General features: G+C 44.6%; 1 protein-coding gene across 1 annotated transcript in view; it reads left to right on the plus strand.

The window, feature by feature from the left end:
• Positions 1 to 26,571, plus strand: part of pkd1l2a (polycystic kidney disease 1 like 2a) — a 127,476-nt gene extending 100,905 nt beyond the window's left edge. Inside the window, exons 35-42 of the mRNA XM_078543021.1 lie at positions 905 to 1,232; positions 7,202 to 7,335; positions 9,799 to 9,926; positions 14,632 to 14,792; positions 15,616 to 15,826; positions 23,872 to 23,973; positions 24,891 to 25,022; positions 26,140 to 26,571. Coding sequence (XP_078399147.1) covers positions 905 to 1,232; positions 7,202 to 7,335; positions 9,799 to 9,926; positions 14,632 to 14,792; positions 15,616 to 15,826; positions 23,872 to 23,973; positions 24,891 to 25,022; positions 26,140 to 26,238 — 1,295 coding nt within the window. The 3' untranslated portion in view covers positions 26,239 to 26,571. The remainder of the gene's footprint in view (positions 1 to 904; positions 1,233 to 7,201; positions 7,336 to 9,798; positions 9,927 to 14,631; positions 14,793 to 15,615; positions 15,827 to 23,871; positions 23,974 to 24,890; positions 25,023 to 26,139) is intronic.
• The last annotated feature ends 318 nt before the right edge of the window (positions 26,572 to 26,889 follow it).

Consider the following 26,889-nt stretch of genomic DNA (forward strand, 5'->3'; position numbering starts at 1 on the left):
ACACCCAGATCCCTCTGCACCTCAGATCTCTGCAATTTCTCACCATTTAGATAATATGACTCTCTTTTATTCTTCCTTCCAAAATGGACAATTTCACATTTTCCCACATTAAACTCCATCTGCCAGATCTTTGCCCACCCACTTAACCTGTTTGTAGCCTCCTTATGTCCTCTTCACAACTTGCTTTCAGACCTATCTTTGTGTCACCAGCAAATTTGGCAACCATCCCTTCAATCCCTTCATCCAAGTCATTTATATAAATTGTAAACAGTTGACGTCCCAGTGCCAATCCTTGTGACACACCACTCATAACATCTTGCCAACCTACAAAAGACACAATTATGCCTACTCTCTACTTCTTGTGAGCCAACTAATCTTTTATCCATGTCAATATGTTACCCACTATACCATGAGCTTTTATTTTCTGCAATAACCTTTGATGTGGCACTTTATCAAATACTTTCTGTCTTCGGCCCCATTTAGCTGCCAGATTTCCCGGGACCCACGAAACTCAGTTGGCAAGGGTAAAACCTCGATGAGAATTAAACTGTGAGGCATGGAGCCTCTTTAAAACATTTAATGAGCAGCCTGGCTCCTGGGACTGATTTGGTTGCTCAACCCCCATCCAGTCCCTGTCTCATCTCCTTTGAAGCCATTCACTTTTTAAAGCGGACTGGGTTTGGATTTGAGATTTTTAAAATTTTAACATCTCACCTGATCCAAAACCATCCATTTTGGGGAGTTAAAATTCTCATAATCTCTCTCTACCAGCCCATTGCACACAATTTGAAACAGGCTGTAAAGAGACAAACAGACAAATGATGCAAGATACAGTAAAACTATTTTTGGGGAAGAAGCAATAAAATTAATGAGTGATCAGCTAAGCATTTGTTTTAAATTTCAGGCTTCGTCACCGACGGCAACTCTAAACTGATTGGTTCTGCTCGCATTCGCCAACTGAGAGTAAAGAACAATATTTGTCGTATACCAACAAAACTGATGAGTTCTATTAAAGAATGCCATGCTCAGTATTCCTTGGATAATGAAGACCTCTCTGACTACAGTGTCCAATGGAATGCGACAGCATCTCAGAATTCCTCAGATCTGGATTACGTCTGGCAATACCGGAGCCAAACTGAGTTGCGTAGTTATCCCATTTGGGGCAAACTTGCCATGTACAGAGGAGGTGGCTACATTGCAGAGCTGGGTACAGATGCACAGGATGCTTACAGGTAACTGGCTTTAGCTGACTGCTTTGAACACTTCAGATGTGATTTCCTTTAGTCTGTGGAACACATTTACACGTCATGTGAAATAACTTATTTTAACATTCAACTGAGAGAAATTTGAGACTCACATTAATAATACAGATAATGGTAATTTGAAGGCTATGAAGTTGCTGTTGGTTTTTATTCATTTTATATGTTTTATTCTTCATTCTAATTAAGCATTCTCTGAAGCACTGTGCACCATTTCCTGTTCGAAAGGTTAGGTAGGCGATGTGGAATAAAACTTCTTGCAAAAAGTGCCTGAGGGTCAGTTGCTGGCAAGTGTAGTAAATGCATGGCTGTAATTTGTGTAGAGTGATGTAATCTGGTTCACCCTGTCATTTTTATTCGAGCTTCCCGCCTCCTCCCAGCCAGGCTCTCACCAAAGCACCTTCATTCCCAGCCTCCCTACTGCAAGGTAGCCTGTATTTTCAGAGTAGCTATTTTGCTGAAGAAAATCAATCAGATATATCCATTACAGTTCTGAAATTTATTTATTTATTTTCCTTTCTTTACCTGGATTTTTTTACCTATAATGAGAGAATGCTGCATTAACAGAGATGCCATCATTCAGAAGAAACATTAAACTGAGACCCCGTCTGCCATCTTTGCTAGATGTAAATGATCCCATTGCACTATTTGAAGATCAAGATAGTTCTTCCCATTGTTCTGGCCAAATTCTACCCCTCAGCCAGCCAGTAAATGTTTTTCTCTTGGATGTTTCTGCCTTGTGCCAGTGGTCCATGATTTTCCAACTTTTTTTGAATTAGTAACTGTTGACTAACTAATAGGGCAGAACTTTCTGTCTGTCGGGCGGACGGAGCGGGAGCGGGCGCAGGAGGGCGTGGACCCGATCACCGCTCGCGATCGGGTCTGCGCCGCCATTTTACGCCCAATTAAGGCCCACCCAGTGTGAATCATGGCTCCCGAGGACAGCGGGAGTGGGCGGGCGGCGGCGGGACTACAATGACGGCCGCCTGTTTTAAAAAGCTCCTGCAGCCTTTCAAAGGCTGTCTAGCATGGCTAGTGGAAGGGCTCCCCAGAGCGCTGCTGGTGAGCAGGCCAGGCAGGATGGTAGGGCAGGGGGGCACTGTGCCCCTCGTTTTTCCAATGATTGCCTTGCTGCCCTCCTCCAGGAGGTGGCAGCACGGCGGGAGGTCCTCGTAACCCAGGACGGGAGGAGGAGGCCCCCCAACATGAACAAACATGCCTGGGAGGAGGTAGCGGAGATCGTGAGCTCCCTCGATGTGGTGCGACACACCTGAATCCAGTGTCACAAGCGCTTCAATGACCTGTTGTGCTCGAGAAGAGTAGGTGCCATGTTGGCATTGGTCACTTAACCCAGCAGGTAGGCTTTCCCCCCTGCCACTCCTGAGTGTAGTGACTGCATTGAATCATTGATGGCATGTGCCCTTCGCTGGGTAGGCCAGCAGATATTGCCCATGCGAAGGTCACCCTGAGAGGGTGGTGATGAGATGGGTTCTGCACTGAGACCCACATGACTGTTTTGGGGGCAACCTGGAGGAGCTGCACCTCGGCGCAGTGCTGGAACTGCAGGACATGTCAAAGTCAGGGTGATGACAGGCTGGGAGAGGTGCTTCAAGGTGAGTGGCACCGATCGATCTGCTGCCCTCTGCGCTCCACGTGCTTGCACCTCCTTGCTATGGAAAGTTAGACCGTGTGGTGCCAAATGTGATGTAGGCAGCATTTGGCCAAGGGGGCGGAGATGGGGGGACAGGCCTAGCATCTTTGTGTGAGTGTTTGGCAGCAGCGGGGTGAGGAGGCGCTGGAGCCCTTCAGTGTCCCACTCTGGTTGGAGTGGGCCATCCGCGAAGAGAGTCCAGGTACAAGTAGCGCTAATCAATGCTCTTCTCTCCTTTTCAGGAGAAGAATGCACATAATGCCGCCGAGTGGGTGAGGACTGGCGGAGGGCCGGCCCAGGTGCCTATTCTCAGCTGCTTCGAGTAGGCGGCCCTAGATTTCGAGAGGCTCCATGCGCCCAGGCTCATTGTTCTCCCAACAGCCATGGCAGTGTTGAATGTTCAGTGATTGAAGTTTGCAGCATGGCTTAACCATTGCTTATGGAAGGATGAGCGCATAATGATCCGTGGGACAGGGTTGCAGATTGACATTGTCTCCACGTTAACTGATCCAATGTCCTTGTTTTTCCTTTCAACATCAGTGGAGCTGGGCCAGGAGGAGGAGCAGCAGAGGCCCCTATCACACCTGAGGGCCCTGAAGCCTCAGTCTCACCAGCATCACACCATCTCTGCCAGGCAGGCACCAGCGCAGATACTAGCACCTTGGTGGGAATTTGAACATCGGCTAGTGTCCCAGGGCACAGCGGTGAGGGCACTTCACACTCGCTGGAGGAGCTGACAGAGACAGAGAGTGCCCATGGCGCCAGTAGTTGGAGGACTGCAGGGGACCAGGCACATACTCAGTCGGTGGCTGATGATGTGCCTCTGGAGTCATCCGCTATGCAGTAAACACAGGAAATGCGGCAGGGAGCATCTGGTGGAGATACATGAGGCTATGCTTGGCTTGGTGTCCGTGGTGGAGGAGTCCACACGGACGATCGCCAAAGCAATAAGCCTCATGGCCGAGCACCGTGCGTCCTCCATGGAGAGAGTGGCAACTCTCGTGGAGAGGCTCCTCCAGGAGACCAGTCAGGGCTTCTTGGGGATGCGCTCTGACCAGCAAGCCCTCACATCGGCATTGACCTCAGCTGGTCAGTGCCAGTGTGGGAGATGGTCTGGGCACCAAGTTTCCGAGCTTGGTGCCCATCCATCCACGGTGAGCAGAGAGGTCCAAAGCGACCTCACGTCAATGCAGCAGCTGCCTGTCATCTCTGCGGGCTCCTCTCAGGGCGCTCCGGATGAGGGCGGCAGCTCCTCTGCCTCTCTGCCAGTGACTGTTGCATCTGATGAGGCTGCGACGACTGGGGAGATGCCAGCTGTGGAACTGGCCGCTCCCTCCCAGGCAGGGCCAGCACAGGCTCCATGGGCTAGAGAACGACCCGCCAAGGTCATCGAGGCCAACAGGATAGCAGAGTCAGCGGGCTGTCTCAGATGCCACTCCCAGCGAGGGGGCAGCACCAAGACATAGCACTCAGAAACGTAAACATAAGGCACCTCTAGGCACACCACGGGTTTATCACTGGTGCTTTTGTGTTGGCCCGAGATGAGGTCTTTATGAGTTGGTGTGATGTTTAACACTTTTGTCAATTTGTTTTCTTAAGCTCCTTTTGTTATAATATTAAATTCAGGCATGTCACCATGACTGAGGGTGCCTCTTTTCTTCTGCAGGTGGATGGTTACCAATAATGTTATGAGTGATTTGTGGGACATTCAGCTTTATTAACAAGGCCCATAGTTAACGTTCCTTTCCAGGCAGATTTTGCACTCAGGCATCGAGTATGGAGCCTGCAGCCCAGGCTTGTCCTGGAGGTCCATATGTGGTGTGCTAGCTGAAGGTTCTTTGGATTAAAGCCTCCCGGGTGTCCCTGCCTCTCTGGAGTATGCCCGGGTCAGCATCTACCCCCTCAGCATTTCCCTGTGCGTGCTCATCCTCGGACTCACTTCTGGACTCATTGTGTGCAGCCGCAGCCAATGCATCTACATCTTCATCATCCACTGTGTCCCCCCTTTCCAGTGCCAGATTGTGGAGAGTGCAGCATGCAACCACTATCAGCAACACATGATTGTGGGGGGTATTGCAGTGCGCCCCCTAAATGGTCCAGGCATCGAAAGCACATTTTGAGAAGACTGATGGCTCTCTCCACCACAGCCCTTGTGGAGGTGTGGCTCCTATTGTACCGCTGCTCAGCTTCTGTTCTTGGATGGTGGAGAGGCGTCATGAGCCACCTTCTGAGCGGATAGCCCTTGTCACCCAGTAGCCATCCATCCAGCCGGGCTGAAGCACTGAAAAGCCCCGGCACCAGGGAGTGTCTGAGGATGTAGACGTCGTGGGAGCTGCCTGGGTACCTTGCACAGACTTGTAGAATCTGCAACCTGTGATCACACACTATCTGCACGTTCATGGAATGGAAGCCCTTCCTGTTGACGAAGGCACCGGGCTCACCTGCTGGCGCCTTGATGGCCACATGTGTACAGTCTATTGCACCCTGGACACGGGGGAAGCCAGCAATGGCCGCGAAGCCTCTGGCTCGCTGTGTCTGACTTGGCTGGTAGTCGATGAAGGTCAATGCACGCCTGAACAGAGCATCTGTAACTTGCTTGACACAAGTGTGGACAGCTGATTGGGAGACACTGCAAAGATCACCCACCGACTCCTGGAAGGAGCCAGAGGTATAGAAGTTGAGGGCAGCTGTGACCTTTAGAGCCACTGGCATGGGGTGTCCACCCACGCAGTTAGCGGAGATCGCAGGGCCTATTATCTGAGAGATATAGTTTACTGTCTCCCTTGACAGATGGAGCCTCCTTCGGCACTGCACCTCAGACATAATGAGGTAGCTGCTTCTCTGCCTGTAAACCCTGGCAGCAGGACAGTGGCATCTTCTGCGGCCCCTTCCGCCTTGGACTACCTCTTGGTCCTTCACCTCTTGTGCCTGCGCCAATCCTCCCAAAGGTGGTTCACATGAAGGCTGAATGTGCACTCCAGGCCTCCTCCCCCTTCTGGCCCTCCCTTCCTCCTCAGAGGAGGTGCCTCCAGTGGAGGGTTCAGCTCCTGTTCCCAAGCTAAGGGAAGGCTTCCTGAAATCTGCAGGCCCAAAAAAGATTCTTCACTGCAGAATGCTGACCTGAAGGTTGTGAGTCCAGACCAAGCAGCTGGCATGCATTTTGAAGTGCTGCAGATCACACAGGCAAGTATCAGTAACTTTGAAAAATCAATTTTTGACAGACCACACTCACGAACCCACTGAACCCTCTTATCACACCCGTGGTTGAGGTTTATACAAATGTGTCCTATCCGCCTGCCCATTGTGCCTGTGCGCTGAACCGAAGATTGCATGGGCGCCGAAAAATTGCCGTCAATTTGTACCTCAAGGGCCTTAAGTGGCCCATTAATTAATGGCGGGCACACATCAGATATCATCACGCACCCGCCCAACGAAATATCGCGATGGCGCACGGTGATGTCAGGACGCTCGCCCGACATCACCGCGTATCATTTTACATGTCGATGTGCGGGTCCCGCCCCAGCACACTAACAGGAAAATTCTGCCCATAGAGATTGATTACCATGATTAGCCATCATCAGCTATTTTCGTTGTAGCACATTTACCAGCATTGTAGAAGACGAACTTGATGGACTTAGGTCTTTGCTTTTCTAGCAATTCAATGTTCCTGTGAAGTCACGGGCTCGAAGTCTGAGATTTCCTAGTGTTGGTATTCATCATGGCACTGAGGTGAAGAATACTGTGCTTTGCAATTATTTTCTGTTTTCAGACCTGATTTGCAAGCTCTTTGCTTTTTTCCTATTTCTTCCATTTTCTCATTGGGTGTTTTAAAGTTTTTAACTTCTTTAACTCTATCTCCTATTAATCTTACATTCCTTTGCACAACTGAGATTGGACAATCATTCCTCTGTGTGTTTGGGTTTTTCCTTTTCCCTGATCCAATTAAAATGCTAGTTTATCTTAGATAAAAACAAAAAACTGCGGATGCTGGAAATCCAAAACAAAAACAGAATTACCTGGAAAAACTCAGCAGGTCTGGCAGCATCGGCGGAGAAGAATAAAGTTGACGTTTCGAGTCCTCATGACCCTTCATCAGAACTCAGTTCTTAGGGAGGCTGTGACTTGATATGTTGGCTTGTCTATTCTCTCCAAAGATGCATGATTGATGTATTTTGAGAATAGATGACCTTTTTAGCCAAGGGACTGTAAATTATTGTTGGTCAGACATGTAACAACCAGTTCAATTTCATGATGTGCTAAATGACATATATTTTTCTCCTTTATTCCACAGAGTCCTTCAACATCTATTTGACAACACTTGGCTGGACACCTACACTAGAGCCATTTTTGTGGAATTCACTGTCTATAATGCAAATGTGAATCTTTTCTGTCTTGCCACACTAATGTTAGAAAGTAATGCTGTAGGTAAGACCAGAGGCCTGACGTTATTAAGACACTGTCATCTTATTGGACAATCATCAGCATCAAAAGTTCACAGCACCAGGACTGTCGAGCATTATTGCAAAACATTTCAAGTGGCTCTGCAATATAAATTAGTCATAAACTTACAGTTGTCTACAGCTGCTTCTTCTAGTTATGCCCCCAATTTACAAAAAGAGCTTTACCAGTAATTCAGAATGCTGGGTCTCCCTGTTACCAACAGCACTCACTAATGTAAACAGTTCACGCTACAGTATTTCATCAGCAGCATAGATCCAATTTTTTGTTGTGGGTCCAGAGTTCTGCCATCAGAGAGTGGTGCACAGAAATTGTTTTAACATTCCACCTGGGAGGGGCAAGTGGTATCCCATAGAGATGAGTGTTGCTATTTTTTATTAATGTGTGTGTTTGGAAAGTGATCCACAATTTGTGCAAGTTTTAGCACTGGGACAGAGAGTAGGCTACTCTCAAGATGTTGGGTTGCTCAGCTTGTGCTTGGTTCGTGACCAATGCATCAGTTGTCATGTTATGTGTCCTCTGCCCAAAGTCAGGTCCTTGACTCATTGTCTGCTGATGCTTCATCCTGAGCCGTTTCCTTGGCCGCTTTTGTTCCCCCCAGCGGCGGTTTGCCAACGCTTTTCACTCTCGGGAGCAGGGTGCAGAAGCAGGTCCCAAGTTTACCTCAGCTGAATAGGAATCGAACCCGTTCTATTGGCGTTATTCTGAACTACACGCTAGCCATCTAGCCAACTGAGCTAATCAGCTCCCGCATGTGTGAGTTACACCCAGAGTAATAAAGCAAATCGGATACAGGGCTTTTTTTTTTCAATGGTTTAATCAATTTAAAATGAGACGTGCCGTTTCATCCTTGTTAGATCTTGGTTAGGCTCATGTGGAAAACTGGTGCAGTTTCCACTCAGTTGCCCTGGTTTTTCTCAAGACAATTTGCCTGATATTGGGGGTAACCAGTGCAAACGATCGTAGAAATTTAAGGACAAATTATGTTCAATACAAATCGCATTTCCGCAATCTTTTGTACTAGTTTAAAAAACATCAAACTAGTGGACGGCCTGCCCACAAAACAAGCCATGCCTCCAGATACCATTACTTGCTAAAAGAGTTGCCGCTAATTGCGCTCGTTTTCAGGGCCTCAATGCTCTTAAAGTTAAGCTGGTTCTTTTGGGCACAAGGACGCTAATAGGCACATTTTAAAAGCTTTGAATGTACTTTATTTTAATTTACTGAGAAACTGACTGCATTTCCCCAATATAACTAGCAAACAGTTCTGTATATTTTTTTAAAAGCTATTTTCAGTATTTTAAAATTTGGTCACTCACAGGAGGTGGATTGACAGTGATGAAAAATGTTGTTTGTTCCTCTGTGATAAACCCATTTTAAGCTGCATTAATCAAACTGTGCCAAGTTAGAATTTTTAAATATATTAAGAAATATTTCCTAAAGGAATTTTAAAATATTATTATTTTTTAAAACACTGCTCGATTGCTCCAAGGCAGATTTTGTATTCTGTGATATGCAAATAAGTTTGTGTAGCAACTCAAGGAAAAAAACACTTCTTAAAAATGCTACAATTAAAAATAGTTTATAATCTCAATGGCCAGAATCTTTCAGCCTCCCCGCAATGGGACCAGCAAATTCCAGTCTATGGGTCAGAAAATTGTCAGGCTGATTATTCTTTTATAATGTTATATGTTCAGTTGAAAGCTCGATGTCCCTGCATGAACATTGGAAGAGGTTTCTATACTTCACTATGGTCTATAAATGATGGCAGCAGGTAAGTGTTACAAATGAGGGAGAGTGGAGCACAAAGATTATTGTGATATCCCCCTCCTGACACCTGGGAGGCCAAGTCCTTTGACATATGCTAGTGGTTTCCTTTTCCCTTGTTAGGTTGGTGACAATAATAGCTGGAGGCAACTGTTGCAAGCCATATAATATACATAATATATATATTATGCAACTACTTGGTGAAGTTGCTCTGCAATATTGGCTGAGGGTTGGGTTAAAGCCAAGTTGCTCACTGAGCTCACATTCTCTCACATTAAATGCACATATTCGATTTCAATAAAGGTTGGTTTCATCCCCCAGTGAAACTAACTGGATTTGAATTAATGTTCTGTTTCCAATATGGAAAAAAAGGAGCCAAATTTATTGGTGTGCGATGGATTTGGGTAGGGATGCCAGCTACAACCTAACAGCCCATGCCAGCTATGCAAAAGGCTTTGTCCCTAGATTTTGATTTGGGGTCTCTGGCCTTGAGTGTGGGTGATTCATGCTGACCAAGTGGGGTCCCAGCGATTTCCAGATCTGAGCCCATAAATAGAGACTGGCATCCAAGTCCATTTCTGGAATCCCTTGCACTCAACTGCACCTCTATTAAAATGTACAGGTCCTGTGAAACAACACACTGATTTCTAGTATATTTTGCAGGGGCCTTCTTTACACATGCTACTCTTCAAAGTATCCGCCTCTATCAGTACACAGATGGACTGCACATTTTTGTTGTTGCAGCTGAAGTGGCATATTTCCTCTTCCTCATCTATTACATGGTGATTCAGGTAAGTCTGCAGGCAAGTCAACATTACTACAAGCTATACAAAATGAATAACCAGTATTGAGAGAAACTGTTCTCTTAAAATTTAATCACACAATAGGTGACGGTTTTATTCTCATTCTGCATTCTGACCCTCACACAAACATAACTTAAGGTAACCAAAAATATTTTCAGTGGGGTGAGGCAAAAAATAAATGGAATTCACTAAAACGTACATTCTCATTGAAATATATATGTAATGTTATACATGGTCATTATTGTACTGAAGAGGCAGGAATGACAACACATACACTCGTTAGAATGATACAGCCCAGAAGGAGGTCATTCAGCCCATTATGCCTGTACTGGCTCTTAGGTGAAGCTACCCAATAAATCCTAGTTCCTTGCTCCTTCACCACTGCCCTGTAATTTTTTCTCTTCAGTTATATACTCAATTCTCTTTTAATTGAATCTGCTTTCCACCACTGCTTCAGGCAGTGTGAAAACAATGGGCGGAATTTTCCAGCCCCTTCACGGAAGGGGGAAGGCCGGAAAATGTGGCAAGCCATTCAAAACTCCGTCAACTTGGGTAGGAGCGAGAGATCCCGCTGGCAGGCGGGGCTGTAAAATTCCTCCCAATGTTTCCTCATGTCACCTTTGGCTCCTTTGCCAATCGCCTTAAATCCGTGTCCTCAGTTAACCAATCCTTCTGCCAGTGGAATCAGGTTCCTTACTTATCAGTCAGGACCATTCATGATTTTGAACAACTCAATCAAATCTCCTCTTAACCCGCTCTGCTTTAAGAAAAATAATCCCAGCTTCTCCAGTCTCTTCACATAATTGGCGTGAAAGCAGTCAGTACTGCCCAGCTATATAACTTCAACAACTAGCAGGCATTGTCTTCGTGAAACACCAAGTAGCAAAACTGAACCAGGGCGCTTGGATTTTCCACTCCACTGGAACCCTGGAGTATAGTTGGCAGGGCAGGAGATCCTCCTGCTCTATTGTTCTAGTGAACTGTCGGGGGTACTGTCTTTCAGATAAGACATTAAATTGAAGCCCCATCTGCCTACTCAGGTGGATGTAAAATAAATACCATGGCACTATTTTGAAGACAAGCAGGGGAGTTAGCCCTGGTGGCCTGGCCAATATTTATCTCTTAATCAACATCACATAAACAGGTTATCTGGTCATTATCACATTGCTGTTTGACCGGACTTGCTATGCATAAAGGACTCAGATAGAACAGGAGTAAGAGTTCCAAATTGAGGAAAGGTAAATTTTACAAAGCTGAGAGGTGATCTGGTGAAAGTGAACTGGTCACAGCTACTTGAAGGCAAATCAGTGACAGACCAATAAGGGCCATTCAAAAGTGAGATTCTACAGACACAGTGTAGACATGACCCCACAAAGAAAAAGGGTGGTACTGCCAAATCTAGAGCCCACTGATTATCTAGATGCATACAGGGTAAGATAAAGCAGGAAAAAAAAGCATATGACAGTCACAAAAAATAAATACGTTAGAAAGCCTAGAGGAGTATAGAAAATACAAGGGTGAAGTAAAAAACGAAACCAGGAAAGCAAAGAGAAGTATGAAAAGATATTGGCAGGTAAAATCAAGGAAAACCCAAAGATATTTTATCAGCACGTTGAGAGCAAGAATGTAACTAAGGAAAGGGTAGGGCCTATCAGAGATGTACAAGGTAACATATGCATTAATGCAGAAGATGTGGGCAGGGTTCTTAATCAGTACTTTGTCTCTGTCTTCACAAAAGAGACGGACGATGTAGATATTCTAGTTCATGAGGAGGAGTGTGAAATATAAGATACAATAAGCATAATGAGAGAGGAAGTATTGGAGGGACTGACATCCTTGAAAATGGATAAATCATCAGGGACAGATGGATTGTATCTCAGGCTGTTAAAGGAAGTCAGGGAGGAAATAACGAATGCTCTGAGGATCATTTTTCGATCCTCACTAGATACAGGCAAGGTCCCAGAGGATTGGAGGTCTGCAATCCTTCTACCATTGTTTAAAAAGGGTGCAAGGGATAGGCCAAATAATTATAGTCTGGTCAGTCTGACTTCAGTAGTGGGCAAATTATTAGAATCAATTCTGAGAGCCAGGATAAACTGTCACTTAGAAAGGCACAGATTAATCAGGGATAGTCGACATGCTTTGTTAAGGGAAAGTCGTGTCTTACTAACTTAATTAAACTTTTTGAGGAAGTAACAAGGCGGATTGATGGGGGTAGTGCAGTGGATGTGGTCTACATGGATTTTAGTAAAACATTTGACAAGGTCCCACATGGCAGACTGGTCAGAAAAGTAAAGCCCGTGGGACACCGGGGAGGGTGGCGAGTTGGATCCAAAATTGGCTCAGTGACAGGAAACAAGGGGTAATGATCGACAGATGTTTTAGTGAATGGAAAGTGGTTTCCAGTGGTGTTCTACAGTGCTCAGTGTTGGGTCCCTTGTTGATTGCGGTATATATTAATGATTTGGACTTAAATGTGGGAGGCAAGATTTGGGAAATTTGCAGATGACACAAAAATCAGCTTTGTAGTTGTTAGTGAAGAGGATAGCTGTGGACTCCACAATGATATCAATGGTTTGATTGAGTGGGCGGAAAAGTAGCAAGTGGAATTCAATCTAGAGAAGTGCAATGTTATGCATTTTGGGAGGGCAAACAAAGCAAGGGAGTACTCAATAAACAGGAGGATATTGAGAGGGGTAGAAGAATTGAGAGACCTTGGAGTGCATGTCCACAGGTCCTGAAGGCAGCAGGACAGGTAGATAAGGTGATAAAGAAAGCACATGGATTGTCAGCTGGATTTCCCAGGTCTCAAGAAACCCAGCAGGTAAAAGGAAATGGGAAGGGCTGAATCCCTACGGTAAGTGCCTTGATTGCACTGCCAGGAGAAGCGTTTCCTTCAGGTTCAAAAAACCACCCAGGAAATTTGCCTCCCATGATCTGTCTGCTTCACCCCCCTCTCCTCACGTTCAGACCCCACCACCATTTGCTTTCCCCCTCCAACCATCAGCTCCACCTCAGACCAACATTTGCTCCCCACTCCAAACACCTGCTCCCCACCCGGATCAAAATCCTGACCGCCATCTCCCTTGGCCCTGCAATCAGGTCAACCCGTGATCTTTCCCATCCCACCACTAGACTCCTGGCAGCGACATCTTCCCACCTGCTGCTCTGCTACGTACATCTGCTGCAGCTGTTCCCAGCTGATAGGCAGCCACCTTGACAACCAGGTGGAAAACCTACATAAAATATTTAAACAATGATGTGCAGTTTAAAACAGCAGAATGTTCAGGAAACCTGTAATTCTGGGTTTCCCATCCAATGCTCTCCACACCCACACTCTCCTGCACTGAACATGATAATGTTACAACTGTTCCCCGGGCAAGCTCCCCCAATTCCCGAATGGGACCCAAATTTTGTTATGCTCCAGGGTGCAGAGGAATGAGCTGGCTCCACTTTTTTATTCAACCCTCTTTGGTTGGTCACAACAAGGTTAATTTAAAAGGGATCCATTCCCCCGTGGATACCTTTTCCCAGTCCAAATATATTTATGTCTTAGAAGGAGCCAATTTAACCAGGCTTTCTTGAGTCAAAGAAAGAGTAAGTTTATTAGTTACTAAAAACCCAAGGAACATAATAACGTAACTCACACATAGAACAGAAATTCGAAGTCCAAATAAAAGTTTAAAAAGGTAAATGAATCAGTCTTTGGCTTGTCTGTGAGGCGTAGATGGCGAAATATTGCACCTGTTAAGTTGGGTGATTCCGGTAGAGCTGACTTTGGAAGTTGAGCAGTTGGTTTGGAGACACTTAGATCTGCAGGTTGGTTGAAGAAGCTGTCCTATATTTCCTTTTTGATTGTGGCTTTGCTGACTTGTCTCCAGCAACAGAGAGAGGGAGAGAGACTTTGCCTGCAACTGCAGGGTGACTAGTTTGTCTTCTTGTGCTGTCACTCTCACAGCACACTAGCACACCAACACTGCTCTGCAGCTAACTTTTTAACCCATTTTCCCCTGTGTATTCCTGTCAGGGAAGAAAACCATGTCTTGCCCCCAGGGGCCGTTTTCTTCGATCTCCGACCATTTTACACATTCTGAGATATGAATCAACAGAGATGGATTGTAGATGCCTGCTGAAACATGGTAATCAGTCTTTTGTCTCTGCAGCCAGGGGAGATTAATGTTAGTTTTTTGCATCTTTCCTATCTCGCTTTTAAGTGTCTCTGCTTGAAGGAGGCTAGGACACCTTTTCAGGTGTGACATTCCATGTTCTCTCAGGACAGGCTGGTCAGTACATTCCAAATAGGAATTTTCCAAAGAGTGGTCATTTTACATTATCAGCCATCATTTGCTCAGTGTAATCAGTGCTTGTATTTTTTTAAAAGCACACAGGTCTTCCTTAAAAAGTTCAAAATGGCCATAAGTAATTTGTGGCTGTAATCAGCTTTTATGGCAATAACAATATAAAATTGAGTGGGCTGAGTATTCTAAAGCCCAGAAAGAAAATTCATTGAAGTACAATTAGACTAAAGTTCAGTTCTGATAGAGGACAGGCACCCCAAACGTCATAACCGATGTTTTCTTTTTATAAGTGCTGACTGACTTTATATTTCCAGACTTTCCTGTTTTAATTGCAGATTTCCAGCACTTGTAATTTTGTCCTTTTATTTACAATTTATTTCATGTGTCTTTCTCAGGGAAAACTGTTGAAGGAGCAGAAATGGAAGTATTTCAAAAGCAAATGGAATCTTTTGGAGACAGCCATTATAATGATCAGTTGGAGCACATTTTCTGTATTCATAAAGAGAACTATTCTGGGAAAGCGAGACATTGAATACTATCACAATCACAGAAAAGGGTACTCCGTAGTTTTGTACTATTTGTTTATGAAAAATGTAGTGCTTTTTACCTACTGTATTATACATCTGGACACATGATTTTCCAGTATCAACTGTTAATTATTTCTCTAAACCTGTATAACATCAAAAATAATAATAACCTGTGGACATTAACAGGCATTAAGGTCATAGAGTGATTTGGCAATCAGCAAAACAGATACAAAAGTAAGCACTTGAATACAAGTGTACACTAACCTTACAAAAAATAGATACCACAAAGCAACATCAGTATTAGTCATTAATCTGAAGGCTCTGGTGCCAGATATAAGTCACTAAGGCACCGGTTTGTCATCATGAGTGACTCATCAGTGATGCAAACACTCCAAGATAGCAATATATACCTACGTACTACTACTCCACAGGGTTTTCTGTACTTTTTTCTAAATGTGATTTTCAAATTCAGTTTCCAGTTCCTCTTTCAACATGGTATTTAGCCTTACTCTCTCTCCCTCTCTCTAATTCAGCTTCATATTCTACCCATCCATGTCCCTATGAAGGGAAGGATGAGGGAGAATGAATGAAAATTATGAAGCAGAAACTTTCCATCCTGGCCACCAAGGAAACTACTCTGTATCCACCCAAGAGAATACTGAAGTAATATATTGTTTACAGTAAAAGTCTAATCATTATCATTAAAATAACCTTAGTATATCCAAACTTAAAATGAGCCATCTGTTTTCAGAACCTTAACTAAAATAATGGAAGGTGCCTAAAGGACATTTGTACTGATACGTATTGTTATTGAGGAGATGTTTAATCTCCAATTTGTTATGTTTCTTACAGATTTGTGAGTTTCTATGAGACTGCAATGGCAGATGCAATCATGGGTTATCTGATTGCCTTCCTGGTTCTCCTGGCAACCATCAAACTTTGGCATCTGCTGCGCCTTAACCCCAAGCTCAACATGATTACATCAACCTTGAGAAGAGCATGGGGTGACATCTCAGGCTTTCTGACTGTCATTTTAATCATGTTTCTGGCCTATTCTATTGCAGTGAGTTCTTACTATTTGTGGAGCAATACAACATATTCCCAAAGTGTCACTAGTTTTTTAAATTGAAGTTTAATAAACAGGGTGCATTTTTCCTGACTTTTTTAAAAGTATGCACCACATGGACATTCAACCCAAGTTCAACTGAAGTTTGTGAAATATGTCAAATTATAGGACTAGTTTTTCTGGTCATTTAGATTATTCCAAACGTTTATTATTCTTTGAACAAAGATAATTTAATGATATCTGTTTTATATTTACATTTCCATTTATATCCTCTGGCACTGGTTTCTTGAATCTCTTGGTTGGCTTCCCACCTCCATAAACTTCAGCTTGTCCAAAACTCTGCTGCCCCTTTCCTAATGTGCACCAATAGGGATTCAGCAGAATCTTCTTTATCCAGAGAGTGGTGAGAGTGTGGAACTCACTACCTTATGCAGTACTTGGAGGGGAGATGTTGGCATAGTGGTTATGTCACTGGACTAATAATCCAGAAGCCCGGACTAATGCTCTATAGGCACAGGTTCAAATTCAACCATGGCAGCATTAAAATTCAATTAATAAACAATCTGGAATTGAAAGCCAGTTTCACTAATGGTAACCATGATTGTTGTAAAAACCCATCTAGTGTCCTTTAGAGAAGGAAATCTGCTGTCTTTACTTGGTCTGGTCTACATGTGATTCCAGATCCACAGCAATGTGGTTGACATCTTAACTGCATTCTGAAATGCCCTAGTAAGCCACTCAGTTCAAGTGCATTTGGGGATGGGCAACAAATGCTGACCTTGCCAGTGATGCCCACATCCCATGAATAAAAAAAAAGTTTGTTGAGGTGAATAGTATGGGTAAATTTAAGGGGAAGCTAGATAAGCACATGAGGGACAAAGAATGAGAAGGATATGCTGATGGAGTTAGCAGGGTTGGGAACCTGGCAGAAGGATTGTGTGCACCATAAATGTTGGCATAGTTGAGTTCGGCCAGACCGTTTCTATGCTATGTAATTCTAGGTAAGTCTTGTTCACCCATCATCCTTGTACTCGTTGATTTACATTTGCTCCTGGTCTGGAAAAGCATATTTTCATAGGCACCTCTGATGTGGTTATACAAATAAATATTTTATTTAGGCTAATAAGCATCTAGTGATAGAGCTTCCAGAAGATAAAACTATGTAAAAGCTCTGCCTGATTCCTGTGACATAAACTAGGAAAATTATAAGCTATCACTCTAACATTGCAACTCAAATTATTCAACTTTGACCATTTATACAGATAAATTATTTAACGTTTTGATGATACTGCTAGTCTTAACTCATTGTATTAAGATTGTGATAGAGTATAGGCACAGAACTATACAATATGCATGTATTTTTGTATCAGATATAGGAAAAAAAATCAAAAAACGCATTTAACGCCTGAGATTATCTATAGCTTCTAGTACCACGATTATTGGAAACACTGGGTACCACACGATTTTCAAATCAAATTATCTTCTTCTCATCCATAACCATGTATTGGTCCATCTATTTTTTAATACAATGAATTAGTAAAAATTCATGTCATACAGCAACAACAGCTTTAATTTATTTGGCACCTTTAATGTAGCAAAAGATTCCAAGGCACTTATCCAGAGCATTGTCAATTAAAATTTGGTATCAAGTCACAGAGGGAGATATCAAGACAGCTGATCAAAAGTTTGGCCAAAGAAGGTTGGTTTTAAGGAGGAGAGAGATTTGGGGGTGGAGCTGGGGAGGAGCGGAGAAGTTTAGGGAAGGAATTCCAGAGATTCCAGAGTTTAGAGCCTAGGCAGCTGAAAACATGGCTGCCAATGGTGAAGTAATTAAAATCAAGGGTGCACAAAATATCAGAATTGGAGGAGCGCAGAGATTGTTCTTCATCTACATCCTTGATCCCCCTCCCATTCTCATTTGCCTCTGTGTCTACTCCTGGAAAAACATTCCCTGAAGTCACTTACACAACACTTTCAAATTCCCGACTATCTGGCCTTTCCTTTCATCACAATTTTGCTTCAGCCAATGCTCTGCTAAATCCTGCATCTTTAATGCTTTTTGTAGGGTTGAGAAGATTATAGAAATAGGAAGGGATGAGGGAATGGAGGGATTTGTAAACAAGGAGGAAGATTTTAAGATTGAGATATTAGCCAGCAAAGGGGTGGTGGGTGAACAGGACTTGCTGCCAGTTAAGAGATGGAAAGTAGCGTTTTAGATGAGCACAAGTTTATGTGGGATGGAAGATGGTTTCATGTTGCGATCAAACACAACACCAAGGCTGTGAATGTTTTGGCTCAGCTTCAGACTGTTGTCAATGAGAGGAATGAAAATGGTGGTCAGGGAATGGAGTTTGTGGTTGGGTCCAACGACAATGGCTTCGGTCTTCCTGATATTTAGTTGAAAGAAATTTCAGCTCATCCAACACTAGAGTTTGGACAGGCGGCGTGACAGAGAAAGTGGAGAGGTCATAAAAACTCATAATGAGATGGAGCTGAATGTCATCATGTGGTACATACCTGACATTGGGCCCTAACTTCCGACTAGTGTTGGAAAGTTCAGGCCTGCAGAAATTAGAAGAAATAAATGCACACTTAACTAGTCTTGAAAGTTACGTTGACACTTCTGTTTGCCGGAGCTGCGTGGGGCCTGAATCGAAAGACTCCTCGCAGGCTGTAGTGAAGTCTAGATCCAGCGTATTCGAGGAGGCCATGCCCCTTTTTTGACAGCACTTGCTGCCATAAAGCGGGTAAGTCTAAAAGGCCAAGGAAATTAACAGGCCTGGGAAGATAAGTGTCTAAGGTAAGTAGATAGGATTTGGAGGCTGGGGGTGTCCGGAGGTCGGGGGGTAGGGGGGTTGGTGGTGGGTGTCTGGAGGTCAGGGGGAATCTGAGGTCAGGGGGCATTGAGGTCAGGTCGGGTTGGGGGGTCCAAAGACGGGTTTGGGGGGTGGGGGGCGGGGTTTGTGTCCCGAGGTTGGCGGGGGAATTGGAGGTCGGGGGAAGGTCAGGTCGGGGTGGGGGGTCCGGGGTTCGGGTAAGGAAGGGATGGGTGTCCAGAGGTCGAAGGGGGGAAACTGAGGTCGGCGGGGGGTGGTTCGAGGTCGGTCGAGGTGAGGTGGGGTCTGGGGTCAGAGGGGTGTCCAAGGTCAGGGGTGGGAGTGGGGGTCGGGGTCCAAGGCTGGGCAGGGGGTTGGGGTCCAAGGTCGGGGGGGGGGGGTGGTCAGGGTCCGAGGTTGTGAGGGGGAGTAGTTGGGGTCTGAGGTCGGGTGGGGGGACCGGGGTCCGATGTCAGGGAGCGGGGCTGAAGTCAGTGGGGGAGTGTAGGTGGGGTTGTTGGAAGTCGAGGGTGTGGGGGTGTGGGGGAGTCCCGTGGGGTCAGTCTGGGTCTTTACAGTAGTTACCCAGAAGTTAGAAGAGGTTTTAATTCTTCTAACTTTTTCTGGGTAACTGTTGGTGTAACCCTTGCGGAACCATTGAAGTTTGCGATTTAAATCACATTTTCAGATGGTTCCCAGCACAGTGCGATTGTCCAGAGGAAGTGTGCATTTCTGGGCAATTGCCATGCAAACCTTTACCTGGGGACTTGCCATAGAGATTCTCCAGCACATTTTTAGGGTACGCCACCAAATCCAACGCTGGGGATTGAGGAAGTTACAGGCCATTGTGTTTTCAGATCATGAAATCTAGGGGCAGCGTATAAATGAGAAAGAGAAGGAGACCAAGGATAGATTCTTGGAGGGACTCCAGAAGTAACTTTGCAGGAGAGGGAAGGATGATTCTTTGGCTATTATTTAATAGATAAGAACAGAACCAGGCAAGGGCAGTTCCACCCAGCTGGATGACAGATGTTGAGAAGAGATGTTGAAAGAGGATAGCCATGTTGAAGGCTGTAGATAGATCAAGAAGGATGAAGAGGGATAGTTTACCACAGTCACAAACACCTAGAATGCCATTTGTGACTTTGAGAGCCATTTCAGCACTTTGGTGGGGACGGAAATCTAATTGGAGGGATTTGACCATGGGGTTCTGGGAACAATGGGCACAGATTTGGGAGACAACACATTCAAGGATTTAGGAGAGGAACGGGAGATTGGAGAGACCATGGCAGATAACAAGGACAGTGAGGTCAAGGGTTGGGTATTTTTGAGGCGGGGAGTGATGACAGCAGATTTAAAGGGGAGGGGAGGCAAGGGAATCGTTAGCAATATCAGCTAATGTGAGTGCCAGGAAGGGAAGCTGGTGGTTAACAGTTTAGTGGGAATAGGGGCGAGGAAGCAGAAGATGGCTCTCAGGGACAAGATGAGATTTGGAGAGTGCACGTCGGGAGATGGGATAAAATCTATATGTGAGTCCAAGGCCAGGGCAGCAGGGAACTTCAGGAGAAGTTTGACCCGGGGAGCTAGGGGAAAGGAAGGAAGCGGCAGGAGGCAGCCAATCAGATGGTCTCAATATTGGTGACAAAGAAGTTCGTGAGCTCATTGCCAAGGTAGAGGCGGAGGAGGCGTGGCAACATGGTTTAAGACAACAGTTCGTGGTGGACAAGAGAAACCAGGGTTTATCTTTGCATTCCAGGATGATTTTTAATAATGAGCAAAGGAGAGAAGACTGAATGGTGTTTTATGTGGTCCCACCAATCCCGATGATGGATGGTTGAACCAGTTGTCTGCCATTGATGTTCAAATCTGTGTCCCTTGGGCTTATGGAGACGGAGATGAGGGATATATCAGGGAATGACTAAGGTGAGAGTGACAAATGATTTTACTAGGGATATGAGCATCAAAGATGGAGCATTTAGCAGAGCACTGGCTGAAGCAAAGCTGTGATGAAGGAAAGGCCAGATAGTAGGAATTTCAAAGTATTATATAAATGACTCCAGGGAATGTTTTTCCAGGAGTGGACACAGAGGAAAATGGGATTGGGAAGGGGATTGGGGGTGTCGATGAAAAATCATACAGAGAAGCCCTTATATGCGATAGTCACGATGGGAGCAGCAAAGACATGTGAGATGGTGAGATCGAGGGAGTTGACCGTGAATATGGGAAGGAGAGATTTAGGGAGGAAAAGAGGGCAAGTGAACTTGGAGATAAGAAAGCAAGAAAAGGTGAAAACTTTGAAGACATCATGGTAAAATGTTAATTTATATTAGCCATCTGTTTGATTATTTGCATAAATCTAGGATTCAGCAGGATACTGCTTTACGCAATGTCACAATTTTAATGCCACTTTTCGGCTATGTTCCATCAGCCGGGACTTTCCGCGTCCGATCGTGACGGGCGTGTTCGGTGGTGAGATTGGAGAATCTCGGGAGAAGGCCATTCTCGCATTTCCCGCCGACGCAAATCCAGGACGCCAGTGGCAGGCTGCGTTTCCTACCGTCCAAGCCTGAGAACTTAATTTGAATAAATTTGCATCTAATTTTGGCCACACGCCGGAATCATCCCCCACAAGTCAAATTTAAATCCCACGTCGGCGTGATTTCACGACAGTCTGATTTACAACCGCCTTTAAAAGGCGCGCACCTGGCGACCTTAACCTTGAGGGGAACTCGGAGGTGGATGCACACAACTTTGTGCAGTTCTCGCGATGATCCCAGCGGCTCTACAGCTTCAGTGGGGGGAACAGGCAAGCCCCCGCAGTGGCTTCTTCGTAGCTGGCTTGTGGTGCCGCGGCAACGACGACAGTGCCGGGGAGATGGGGGAGAAGACAACCTCAGAGCAAGGGCAACAGTACAAGGGGGGAAGGGGGAGAAGGGAACCTCGGACAGCAGTGCCAGGGTTTGGGGGGGTGTTTCATGGCAGCACACAGTGACGTTTGAGCACAAGCACGTGCTGGGGAGGGGGGAGAAAATGGCCAGGCTAATGGCAAAACATATCAGAGATGAACACGCCATTGCAGCTGACAGCATTTAGCTTGAGCTCAATTGACATGCTTGGAGTCAGCCTAGTCAAGCAATTGTACCCATTCAAGCAGCATTAATTCCTCACAGTGCCAATGATTGCTCCTCTACTGTTAACCCCTCACACGAACTCTTCAAACTCGAATGAGTGCTATGGTGCTGCAGATCCATTGCGTGACTGGGCAAGCCAGAGGATCCTGTTGGGAAAGGTGGCCATTGAACACTGAAGGAGGGATGCACTCCTAGTCCCTTGCATTATGGGCGGAATCATCCCAGATTTGCACTAAGTGCGGTAGCGGGCAGGTAAATCAATGTTTTACCCGCAGCTTTTCATGCCATATCGTCCCAAATCGTTAATTTTGCACTCCTGGGAAAGATGCCGTTTTCATGGTGGGTGGGCTTTCATTCGCCCGCCACGCCATCACCTCACCACACTATCATGTCCGGTGCCATATTAAAGTCCAGCCACGTGCACGCCTCTCAGGGCTTCCAGTTCACGACTGCTACATGGAAGACAGGATGGCCCTGAAAGGCAAAAAGACTGCAGCTCCCAGTCAATGACGCGTTCCTCGAGCGCCTTTTGGACACAGTGAAGGCTCACCGTGATGTCCTCTACCCCAGCTCTGGCCGCAGGATGGGCAGTAACCTCACTAATCCGGCTAGGGAGGCGGTGGCAGCGGTGGTTAGCGCCAACGCCCTGCAAAAGAGGACAGCCACTCAGTGCCGCAAGAGCATGAATGATCTCTTCCCTTTTACCAGGGTAAGTCACTCTTTTCATCACTCTCAACTCACACACTCACAAACCCATCACACATTCACAGGGCGCTCACTCACTGCTGGTTCAAGGGACATTACCATTCACTCTCTCACACTTACCATCATTGTCCTCATTCTGTCCATGGGACCACTCACCACCCACACAGGCCAGGCATACTTATCATCTGGCTTGACAGGCGTCCTGTTTACAACCTCTCCACCTGTATTCATGCAGGACAAGCTGGCACACAACAACAGGGAAGGGTCGATTATCAGTGGAGGAATGCCTAAAATCAAGGTCCTCACGGATTTTGAAAACAGAGCCATCCAGCTGGCTGGCGAGGATCTGGACCGTTCCTGTGCTGACTGTGAAGTTGGCGGTGTTGTACTAAGTGAGAATCCAGCAGTGCAACATCCATCAGACAACCATGCTGTGAGTGATGTGTCCTGTTTCACAAGCCACTGCCATGCACTAATTAACTCTCCTTGCTTTCGCAGGCACATCTGCCAAATAGCCATTGGAATCCATGACCCAGGGCCTCCAATCAAGCCCCAACGAAACCTCTGAAGTGGAATCTGGAGGCACCCTCCTTGAAGTCCCATCACAGCACTCACCCACACCCTCCACCAGCACAGAGACACACACCTCGGTGGGACCTAGCTTTCGAATAGCCTCGGGATCACAATCTGTTGAGCATATCGCCCTTTCTGATCCACAGCAGCTGGAGGCAGGGACTTCCCAGGTCCCCGGCACTCAGAGCACTGCTGGAGGCCAGAAATTTGCTGAATCCAAATCAGATGATGAGCCTCTGGACTCGGTCATGTCGCAGGTGCTTAAGCTGTAAAGGCAAGCTCGGGAACATCAGGAAGGGATGTCCGCTGCACTCCTCAGATTGCAAGGCACAATGGAGGACTCCATCCACCTTCAGGCTGAGGTGATAGCACAAGCATGCCAATGCACCAAGTTCAACACTGGTAGGATGGCAGCTGCCATGGAGACCTTGGCCTAGGACGTCAGTCATGCACTGCTGTGCAGGCTCAACTCTATCACTGACATAGAGGTCACAGTATGGCGGGCGAATTAGAGTCTGCCATGCCAGCAATCTGACATGAAACTCGTTCCTCTGCATTTTTTCATCAAAGTGCCACACAATACGGGGGAAAAAGCTATCATTGCTGTCGGTGGATCAAACACTGATTTCCCCATTTGATATCGGACTTTGCCAATTCCGCCCATTGTATTTTCAGGCTTTTAATAGACTTCTGCAATTATCCTGTAAATGATGTGAAAACAGACTTTGTTTTCAGGATCCCTTGAATGTTCAAAGTTGATAGCCAACACCAGTAATTAGAATATCATTATTAATGCGACTGTATCTCTGTTCTGCAGACAAATATAATGTTTGGCTGGAGTATGTCCTCTTATAAAACCATATTTGATGCTGCAGAGACAATGGTCAGTCTTCAGTTGGGGATCTTCAACTATGAAGAGGTAAGGAAAGCAAAAGCCTATTGCAAAAATATCTCTGTTATGCACAGGAACTTAATCCTTATCTAATCTACAGCTCTTTCATTTAAATCTGTTTCAGGCGGAGTCACAGTTTAATGTTGTTATATTGCAGGCATTGGAATAAGTAAGGTGTCTCATTCATGTTGGTAGGTTGTATTTGATAGTAGATTTTAATGAGAAAAGAGAGAGGAGGCTCGAGTGGAGCATTAACACTTGCATGGACTGGTTAGGCCCAATGGCCTGTTTCTATGTCCTTTGTCATCTTTTTAAATCCTTTTATAGTTTGGTTTAACACCATACCTCATGTCGTGCAGAATTCAAATAATCTAGAATGGCCTCCCCAAGGGGGTATCATCACATTGTAATCCAGATTTGCATAATTACCTGACCCTAGAACTAAACTATCACAATTTAATTGCTGCAAAGTGAAAATTGCCATACAAAAGTGACAGTATAGCTGCACCTTTCAATTCACACCTTTACATTTGCAATAATACTCTTCAGTCAACTTGTTTGAGAAAACTGTTTAACTATCGCTATTTTACACTTAGGTAATAAGTATCGTTGTGTACAATAACAACAGCTGCGTTCACTTCAATACAATGTGTGGTTCTGGATTCACTTCTACATACTATTCCATTAAACGATTATTCTTTAATATCATCAAGTTATCTCCAGGTGACAATAATATAAGAATCAGCGTACAAATTGGACACAAGGGTACATTTTGGGAGGTCCTGCGTCATCCAAGTAGAGCCTCTGACATAATCAGTGTTTGTCAGAAGATCTTTAATTTTGACCATTTTCACAAATAGTTAGGTTTTAATATAAGTCAGTTAAATCTATTTATGAAATATTTTAGTTTAGATTTGAACATATTCTTGTCTTTACCTGATCAGGTATTGGACTATAACCCAGTTCTGGGTTCATTTCTGATTGGGTCCTGCATCATCTTTATGACATTTGTCGTCCTGAATCTCTTCATTTCTGTTATACTTGTGGCATTTAGTGAGGAGCAGAAGAATTACAAGGTTTGCATTATAATTCTTCTTAAGCTTATTTTATTTATCTCTGTACTATTCTTCAATTACATGAAGACTTGGCAGTATTTTAACATATTAAACTAAGTAAAATAATTAATTTTATTATATTAAAATACTTCAATGATTCAATTATTCAATAAATTGTTGCTTTACTTTTACTTACAGTGCGCTGTTTTAACGAAATTGCTATGGGCTATTTATGCTTGTGTCAGAATTTGTTTTGCCCATTTTCCCTCTCCTTTCCTTAAGGACTCAGCTTCAACAACACACAGACTTCTCTCTGCACTTCACACAGGTGGTTATCCTGCACGTGTGAATACAGACAGTGACAAGTGATCAGCAAGGAGGGCATCAGGGATGAGCCTGATCTCCCACTTAATTTGGAAGATGAAATATATGTCAATCTAAATTGGCAGACTCCAACCCAAATTTCAGAGAGTGTTTGTGCCACTGGATTCACCAGTTTGAGTTTGGTGACTGTCTCCGTCTATTTAAATTTGGCCACTGGGATCAGCGGTTAAAACTTGGCAAGGATGTTAGTTTGGCAATGATTTGAGATTTAGCTACCCAAGCGAGAGGAACACTGAGAACAGAGTTTCCCAAACAGACAATCAAGTCAAATTTAAATAGGTGATCTCAGCAATTATAACAAATAGCTGGACATATAAAATTGATGGACAAGCAAAGAGCAGCTGGTCCATTAAGTCTGTCCCACACCTCATTCTGGCTGGGACATCATGACAAGACACCATCAATATGAGATATTTGCCAAGAATGCCAATAGGGAATGCAGAAGAAAATTCTTCACCCAAACGGTGGTGAGTATGGAACTCGCAACCACTGGGAGTGGTTAAAACGAGTAGTATAGATGCATTTAAGGGGACGCTAGTCGGGCATATGAGGGCAAAGGGAATAGATGGTTATGATGTTAGATCTGGATGATAAAAGATGGGAGGAGGCTCGAGTACAGCATAAACACTGGCACGGACAGGTTGAATTAAATGGCTTGTCTCTGTGCCATATATCCAATGTAATCCTATGTAAAAAAATATTTTTAGAAAAATATTTGAAAAAGGAAGGAACATTTACTTTTTTTCCCTTTCAGGCTTCTGAAGAAGAAGAAATAGTTGACCTAATGCTGACAAAATTATGCAGCTTCTTGGGAATCAAAAATAAGAAGGGTTCCTCTCAGTCAGGAGAGTAACTAAAACAAACGCCTTGAATTGGTACCTAGCAGCTAATAGCAGTTCACATTCCACAGTGTGTAATTTCTCTGATAGTGAATAATTTAGTAGATTGATTTTAAGATTATCTATAAATATAAATATAACATGTTACCAATTGATATTCAAAGTAAACTGGCTCCTCTGCATGTTTGTTTTATTGTATTGCATCAGTGTGCCTAAATAAAATGTAATGAAAAGCATTCAATCATCTAGAGTCAACTTTCATGTTCTTGCTTGTTATGTGTCACGATGTTTATTGTTCATGCTAATAGCACTCAGTACTAGGAATAAGGCACCAGGTTAGATTGGAACATAAGCCTTTCCCCAGTGGCCTTCAAATCCACTCCACAATCTCCACTGGGTCCTAAATTAGTTCTTACCAGCCACGTATCTAGGATACAAAATCGTCCATAATTCGTCTCAATCTCACTGAGTCCAAAAAGGTGTTGGTGTGGGAAATAGAAAGTGCTTTAGAACATTCCACAATCTCAGGACATCCCAAAGCACTTCAAAGCCAACTAAGGACTTTTAGAGTGCAGTTACTGTTTTAATATAGAGAAACATGGCAGTCAATCTACAGAGAGCAAGATCTGATAAACTCATTAGCATAATGATCAGATAATCTGCTT

This window comes from Cetorhinus maximus, chromosome 6, assembly GCF_964194155.1.
Source record: "Cetorhinus maximus chromosome 6, sCetMax3.hap1.1, whole genome shotgun sequence".
Lineage (NCBI taxonomy): Eukaryota > Metazoa > Chordata > Chondrichthyes > Lamniformes > Cetorhinidae > Cetorhinus > Cetorhinus maximus.